The sequence below is a fragment of the Diceros bicornis genome, chromosome 3, assembly GCF_020826845.1.
Source record: "Diceros bicornis minor isolate mBicDic1 chromosome 3, mDicBic1.mat.cur, whole genome shotgun sequence".
Classification (NCBI taxonomy): domain Eukaryota; kingdom Metazoa; phylum Chordata; class Mammalia; order Perissodactyla; family Rhinocerotidae; genus Diceros; species Diceros bicornis.
Window position 1 is genome coordinate 94,809,699 of NC_080742.1, and position 8,835 is coordinate 94,818,533.

General features: G+C 35.8%; 1 protein-coding gene across 1 annotated transcript in view; it reads left to right on the top strand.

Annotated features, from left to right (window-relative positions):
* CNTNAP2 (contactin associated protein 2) overlaps positions 1-7,186 on the top strand; it is an 815,107-nt gene extending 807,921 nt beyond the window's left edge. The window contains exons 15-16 of the mRNA XM_058532231.1: positions 1,044-1,124; positions 5,909-7,186. Coding sequence (XP_058388214.1) covers positions 1,044-1,124; positions 5,909-6,108 — 281 coding nt within the window. The 3' untranslated portion in view covers positions 6,109-7,186. The remainder of the gene's footprint in view (positions 1-1,043; positions 1,125-5,908) is intronic.
* The last annotated feature ends 1,649 nt before the right edge of the window (positions 7,187-8,835 follow it).

An 8,835-nucleotide genomic window follows, 5' to 3' on the forward strand; every position in this document is an offset into this window, starting at 1 on the left:
CTCCCTTTTGGTTGCCACATCTCCTAGGGAAAAGGAGGAGAAAGAGCTGTACCTACTTTTTATCATTCTCCTGGGGAATCTTGGAAGTCCATAGCCCTGGGGAGAAATTAGCGTTAGAAAAACTGAGTCCTTAGTGAGATTATCTCTGAATCATACCACAAACCTGTTTCCTCAGTGTGCACACATTCAATTATGCCAAATAACTACTTTTAAAAATTTTTATATTTAATTGGTACCTTTCAGTAGCCATGGTTCTAGAAGAAGCTGCTTCTGTTGGAAGATTTACCTGAAACCTTAACTTCTCAAATGGAAGTCCAACAAATGTGAAATTGTTTTTGAAGTTGAATTAGCTTGAATGGATGAGAATAGATATTCTGCTGACCTATAGAAAGACTTCAGGATTTTTTGCCTTTTGTGTGCTTGAAATTTGTTTTATCTTAGAGAAATGTCTAAATTTAATATAACTAGTTCTTATTTTTTATAATAGAGAAAGAAATAGAAAATTTATTAGGCAGTTAATATTCTTTTCAACTCTTATGAAATATTACCCTCTTACAAATTCCTGAAGTGTATGATGTTTTATTGGAGCCATGTAAAATATTCATTTAAAGACATGATTACTTTTTAAACTAGTGCTGTAAGCTGTAGAAAGCTCATCTACAAATATATTCATTGCCACCAGTTGTGAATGGGATAGAAATGGATGGGACACAGATTTCAGCCAAAAGGAAGAAAAAGTCTTCTAATATGTAAGCTTTTCTGTCAGTGGAACTGGACAAGCCAGCTCAGGTAGTTCTAAGATTCATTAATATTCCTCCAAAGGAGCTATAGTGCTTGTCTGGGCCTTGTGCAAAGACAACCGCAGGAACATGTGGAGGTTGCTATGATTCTTGTGGGAAACAATAGCAAGATGGGTCCAAATGAAATCTCATTTAGGAAAACAGGAAGCGTTGAAGAGTTGTATGAAGAAATAGGTATCAGATTACTTGGGATTAATGATATACATGATGCTTACACTTGAGTTTTCATTTCTTTCTCTACAGCCAGTGCTGATTTTCCATATAATCCAGGACAAGGCCAAGCTATAAGAAATGGAGTCAACAGAAACTCCGCTATCATTGGAGGTAGGTGACATATAGAGCAGGCTTTCATGTGGCTACTCACCTGTGGTAGTAATTTTCAATAAAAATCATAGTCTAGGGAAAAAAAGAGTCGTCTAGATTTGTATTTTATTCATTTTGCTATTTAAATATGACTTAAGATTGCGATATACAGATGTGGAAAAACTGTGGTAAATGTAACCTGGCTACTTTTTAATGCAGACTTGTAAAAAAGAACGGTAGTGGTGAGCCAGCCAGAATCTAAGTTTGCAAGTCGGCAGTCATGGCGACAGCCCGGACATTTCTTTATTCTCTCCTATCTTTTCTTACTCTCATCCTCTCGCATCCCAAATGGTCCAGGATAGCTTACTACAAAAATGGGAAGGACCATGCTAGGCTGTCTTCAGTTACCTTAGTAAAAATTACCAGGAAATTAATAAGCCAGAGTATCTAGAATATTCCAGTCTTTTCTTCTAACCAGGGACAGCTGCAGAATAATTTGACTCTCCTAGTGATGCAGTTGGTCCTCGTTTGATTCAATATTGATAGCCCTGTGGCCCATTGACTTCTTCTCTCCCTGCTTCTGTCTTACTTCATAAAGATGTTTCCTACCTCTCTGAGGATAGCTAATATGGAAAATATATCTAGGATTTTAAACTCAGCCAATCAACTTGGCTTAGCCAGTAGGTTTCTTTTTCACATGAAGAAAAGTAGACGCCTATAAGAAATATATATGACTATAAAATTAGAATACATTCAGAATGCTGCTTAAATCACATTGTCCAAAGTTCGGTCTTATCAAGGTCGCTATCCTCATTGTTTTTTGCTTTTTTAAGATCAACTTGATTTTTTTTTAAATTTTTTGTTTATTGCAGTAACATTGGTTTATGACATAATATAAATTTCAGGTGTACATCGTTATACTTCTATTTCTGCATAGATTACATCATCTTCACCACCCAAATACTAATTACAACCCATCACCACACACATGTGCCGAATCATCCCTTTCGCCCTCCTCCCTCCCTCCTTCCCCTCTGGTAACCACCAATCCAATCTCTATGTGTTTGTTTATTGTTGTTATTATCTACTACTTAATGAAGGAAATCATACGGTATTTGACCTTCTCCCTCTGACTTATTTCACTTTGCATAATACCCTCAATGTCCATCCATGTTGTCACAAATGGCTGGATTTCATCGTTTCTTATGGCTGAGTAGTATTCCATTGTGTATATGTACCACATCTTCTTTATCCATTCGTCCCTTGATGGGCACTTAGGTTGCTTCCAAGTCTTGGCTATTGTGAATAACGCTGCAATGAACACAGGGGTGCATGTACCTTTACAAATTGGTGTTTTCAAGTTCTTTGGATAAATACCCAGCAGTGGAATAGCTGGATCATATGATAGTTCTATCCTTGATTTTTTGAGGAATCTCCATACTGTTTTCCATAGTGGCTGCACCAGTTTGCACTCCCACCAGCAGTGTATGAGAGTTCCCTTCTCTCCACATCCTCTCCAACACATGTTGTTTCCTGTCTTGTTAATTATAGCCATTCTGACGGGCGTGAGGTGATATCTCATTGTAGTTTTGATTTGCATTTCCCTGATAGTTAATGATTTTGAACATCTTTTCATGTGTCTGTTGGCCATCTGTATATCTTCTTTGGAGAAATGTCTGTTCAGGTCTTTTGCCCATTTTTTAATTGGGTTGTTAGTTTTTTTGTTGTTGAGATGCATGACTTCTTTATGTTTTGGAGATTAACCCCTTATCAGATGTATGGTTTGCATATATCTTCTCCCAATTGTTAGGTTGTCTTTTTGTTTTGTTGATGGTTTCCTTTACTGTGCAGAAGCTTTTTAGTTTGATGTAGTCCCATTTCTTTATTTTTTCTATTGTTTCTCTTGCCCGGTCAGACATGGTGCTTGAAAATATGTTGCTAAGACTGATGTCGAAGAGCATACTGCCTATGTTTTCTTCTAGAAGTTTCATAGTTTCAGGTCTTACATTCAAGTCTTTAATCCATTTGGAGTTAATTTTTGTGTATGGTGTAAGGTAAGGGTCTACTTTCATTTTTTTGCATGTGGCTTAAGATCAACTTTATTGAAGTATTATATGCACTTATGTAAGTGTAACAGGTAGGTGACTTTTGACAAATGCATACATCCATAACCACCACCACAATCAAGATATAGAGCATTTCCAACCGCAAAAAGCTCTTTGTGCCCCTTTGTTGTCCATCCTTTCCCTTGCCCCACTCCTAACCAAGGCAACCTCTAATTTGCTTTTTGTCACATAGGTTACTTTTGCCTCTTTTAGAGTTTCATATAAATGGAATCACATAGTATGCAATCTGCTGCTCCTTACTTCTTTCACTCAGCATAATGATTTTGAGATCTGTCCACAGATCTCGTGTATCAATAGTCCCTTTACTTTTGTTGCCAAGTTGTACTCCATTGTATGAATGTACTGGAATTTGTTTTATTTACTCACTTGTTGATAGATGTTTGGTTTGTTCCCAGGTTTGGGCTATTTTGAATAAATCTGCTATGAATATTCTGTATAAGTCTTGTGTGAACATAAAGTTTTCATTTCTCTTTGGTAATTCCTAGGAGTGCAATTGCTGAGTGTTATAGAAAGTGGATATTTAACTTTGTAAGAAATTGCCATACAGTTTTCCAAAATGGTTGAACCGTTTTACATTCCCATGATCAATATCTGAGAGGTCAAGTTGCTCCACAATCTCACCAACACAGCCACTCTAGTGGATGAACAGTGGTATCTCATTGTAGTGTTAATGTGCAATTATCTGGTGACTGGTAATGTTGAACATCTTTTCATGTGCATATTGCTATTTGTAAATCTTTTGTGAAGTGTCTCTTTAAATCTTTCCCCATCTTTAATTGGATTGTTTGTTTTGCTATTGAGTTGTAAGAGTTCTTTTTATATTCTGAATACAAGTCCTTTGTCAGACATTTGTATTGTGAATATTTTCTCTCAGTCTGTGACTAGCCTTTTCATTTTCTTAGTGGTATTTTTTTAAAAGCAGGAAATTCTAATTTTGACAAAATCCAATTTTTCTAATCTTTTCATAGTTTGTGATTTTTTTAATCCTATCTTAAAAATCTGCCTACCCCAAGGTTGTGAAAATTTTCTCCTATGTTTTGTTTTATAGCTTTAGTTTTTATTTTTAAATCCATAATCACTTTGAGTTAATGTTTGTATATAGTGTGAGATAAAGATCAAAGTCATTATTTTCCAAATGAATATCTAGTTATTCCAAGACCACGTGTTAAAAAGACTATGTTTTTTGCCAATTTCATTGCCTTGGCTCTTCTGTCAAAAGTCAATAGACTATATTGTGTATGTCTATTTTCTGGACTGCCTATTGTGCTTTGTTGATCTGTATCTTTCCTTAGCCAATACCACACTTGCTTTATTGTGTCTTTACAGTAAGTCTCGAAATAAGCAATATAAGTTCTCCAATTGTTTCTTTTTTGTTTTTCAAAAGTATTTTGCCTATTCTGGGTCCTTTGCATTGTCATATAAAATTTAGAATCAGCTTATAAATTTCTACCAGAAAAAAATTTTGCTGTGATTTTCATTGTGATTGTATTATATCTATAAATGAACATCTTAACAATATTGACCTTAAACATGGTATATCCATGCATTTATTTAGGTCTTCTTTAATTTCTCTCAGCAAGGTTTTATGGTTTTCACTACACAGTCGTGAATAACTGTGTTCAATTTGTTCTATTATAAGTGATATTATTTTATTACTTTCATTTTCCAAGTGTTTCTTGTTAGTATCTAAAAATACAGTTGATTTTTGTATACCTTGCTAAATTTACTGTTAGTTCTAGCAACTTTTTTTTTATATTCCTTAGAAATTTCTACATAGGCAATCATGTCATCTCAGAATAAAGAGAGTTTTTACTTCTTCCCAATCTGTACACTTTTTCTTTCTTTTTCTTGTTTTATTGCACTGGCTAGGACTTCCAGTACAATCATGAATAAAAGTGTTGAGAGGTGACATTCTTGCATTGTTCCATATTTTAGGGGGAATATATTTAATCTTTCACTATTAAGTAGGATATTAGCTGTAGGTTTCTCATAGATCCCCTTTATCAGATTGAGAAAGTTTCCTTTTATTGATTGTTTCCTGAGGGGCTTTAAAATGAATGGATGTTGAAGTTTGTCATATGCTTTTTCTGCATCTGTTGAGATGATCATATGGTTTTTCTCTTTTATTTGCTTAATGTGGTAAATTGTATTGCTTTATTTTTTAATGTTAAACCAATCTTGCATTCCTAGAATTAACACCACTTCATCATAATATATTCTTTTTTACATATTGGTGGGTTTGATTTGCTAAAATTTTAGTAAAGAGGAATATTGCTCCATAGTTTTCTTTTCTTGTAATGTGTTCGTCTGGTTTTAGTGCCAGGATAATACTGGCCCCATAAAATGAGTCGAGTAGTATTTCCTCCTATATTTTAAGAAAGATGTGTTGAATCAGTATTATTTGCTTAGGTCAACTTTGTTAATAGTGTTTTTGAGGTCTTCTAAATTCTTACCAATTTTCTGTTAAATTGTTCTATCAATTACTGAGAGAAGAGTGTTGAAATCTCCAAGTATAATTGTGAATTGGTCTAATTTTTTTCTTTAGTTCTGTCAGTTTTTATTGTTATTGTTTTGGAGTTTGGGTTTTCTATGGGAGAGGGTAGTGTTTGAGGGAACCATGGTGGAGTGGGGAAACAAGTGTTGGAGTTTAACCTCTGGTCTTTCTCCTGTCTCCACCAGGGGTCATTGCTGTGGTGATTTTCACCATCCTCTGCACCTTGGTCTTCCTCATTCGGTACATGTTCCGTCACAAGGGCACCTACCACACCAATGAAGCGAAGGGAGCAGAGTCAGCAGAGAACGCGGATGCTGCCATCATGAACAACGACCCCAATTTCACAGAGACCATTGATGAGAGCAAAAAGGAATGGCTCATTTGAGGGGTGTCTATTTGGCTATGGGATAGGGAGGGGGAAGTTATTAGGGAGGAGGGAAAGGGACAAAAGCACCCTGCTTCATACTCTTGAGCACATCCTTAAAATATCAGCACAAGTTGGGAGAGGCAAGCAACAGAAAATTCTTGCGACTGATTGCCACAAAAAACACTTTTTACTATTTCTTTATAGCTGAGTTTTCCCCTTCTGTATGAAAACAAAATAATACAAAAAATGCTTTTAGAGTTTAAGCAATGGTTGAAATTTGTAGGTAATATCTGTCTTATTTTGTGTGTGTTTAGAGGTGTTCTAAAAACCCATGGTAACAGGGCAAGTTTTCTACATTTTGAAGAGCCCTTGGAACGTGGAAATTTTTTCTTGAGAAAAGCTGATGCGCGTACATATGGTCTCTAGCATTCTCTTCCTTTTGCATATAGTCAACTTTTAACGGGCTGTGGTAGTAACTAGTTCATGTCATATAATATTTCCTTTGGTGTCCTGTAAATTGGAAAAAGAAAGGGGCAAAGAGAACCTATTATTTGCCAGTTTTCAAAGAGATCTCAATTTATGCCAATTCTCTGAAGTTCCCGCCTGAAGCAGTTGAAGGAAGAAAGTACATGGCACCAGTCGTGTAATGACGTAATCAACACAATGGAAAGAAGCATTAGTAACCGGGGAAGTAGTTTCATATTGGGATTGTTGGTTTTATTTTTCATCGAATTCTACGAGATAATAGTTCCATGTATGTAGTCTTAGACCTGTTCAATATCTGTAACTATCAGCTATAATACCGTGGTGACCAGCTGTTACAAAAGATTTTTCCTCTGCTTTACCTGCAACGTATTGGGCTATATTATGTGTGTGTGTAAGCACCTTGGTGGGGAATTAGAGCCAGATGTTATGATTTGTTTGTTCTGTTTCTTTTATAGTTGTAGCAAGAGTATGGACACTTTCTAGTGAATGCATAAATTAGGTTGCTCTTCTTATTTTGCTTTAAATCTCTAGTTTTTAAGCCCCTGTGACAAAATCCTAGCAGGCAGTGTCCTTGAATGGACACCTCACAATAAAATCAAGTTATGATTGCTATTATTTCTGTTACTCGGGAATCACATGGAAAACACTGCCGTATTTTGTCATCTACTCCATGTATTGTTCCATCCTAAACAGACACACTCCCGTGATTTGGGATCTTCCTTGGCAGATACAGTTGAACCTCTGGTTCATCACAAACCTGGTAACTGATTGTTGCTTCTCAGAGAATGGACATGTCTAGTCCATCACCCCTCAGTTTAATCAGGAATCTTATCCAACTTACTCCAACAAATAACTCATTGTTTCATTGAAAAATAATAGACTTTGTATCAACAAATGAGGGCATAGCTCCCATTGGAGGATCCAAAAAATAATTTCACTTATTTATTTTTAAAAAGGTTACATAAAAATTATTTCTAGAATGACTGCCATTTATGATCATTATAGTTCAGGTTCTTATACTTAATCAGCTCTTTTTTAAAAAATGTTTAGACTTCAACATATTGAAGAATTAAACATGATCACTTTTTTCCTTCTCTTCCTGAATGGGGTTAAGATGAGGTTAAAAGGTGTTGATGCTATTTTCTGATGGCCTGCCTCGATAAAATGGAAATTCTAGTTTGTCTGGGTTATTTATACATACTTTTAAAGATATTCCGTATGCCTAACTTATTGGAGGACCTCAGTTTCTTGAATGATGGAAAATGTTACCCAGAGCTGCCAATGGCACATTGCACCAGTACATGACACGTTCCAAAGGAGACATTGGACCAGTTAATTCCCATCCAAGTCAAGATAATAGAACAAAAAGGGAATACTAATGCCCTTTTATGGTTGCTGACCTCAGGCACTATCATGAACACCCTTAATTTTAAAAAGTCTTCATCATTCTTCCATAAAATACATTTTAAATGAAAAGTATTTAATATGACTAAATATCAGAACAACGTAACATTTACAAATGACATACTGAAAACGAAGACTATTTATTTGACCAAAATGACTATCATTTAGGGTTCTTTTTTGTATTGTCAAATCGAAAAAGCAAATTTTAAATATGTGTCTTAGAAATGTTTCTGATTTTTTTAAACCTATTTTACAGGTATTACTTTTGCACTTAACAAATAATGCCAGATGGAAACATTATTTCTTGCATTTCCCGTGCTTTATTCTGGATGAATTGTCTTAGCACTTTGCCTTTCTTCCCAAAATGATTAGGGGATTAAAACAATCACAGCCCCTGAGACTAGAATATTCTCACCCTTTTCCTTCTCTCTCTCCTTTCCTCTTACCTGCCACAAAAGGTGAAAAATGAAACCCAACACTTCTCTCACCAAATTTTCAAACCTTGGGCACTGGATTGGCTACACGGGTCAGTGGGCCTCCCATCTCACCATCCTCTAAGACCTGCAGAGGTGACACAGTCTCTGCCCTGAAGGGGTTCCAGTCCAGCCAGCAGACAGGACACCAATAAGTGGATAAGGTATTAAGTCACTAAGTTAAGGGCCAAATGAGTGCTGGAAATCTTGGCTTCTCCTTGGGGTTGTGGTCTTCACAAAAACTCCTAATTCTATTTATGAAAGCCATATCCGGTATATTCTGAATGATAAATAATTTGTTTATGTGAAGAAAAGGAAGCAGCTCTTTTTTCCAGCTTTCTCCCTTGAAAGCTTAGGACAACGCAGCCTAGATAGCTGTGAC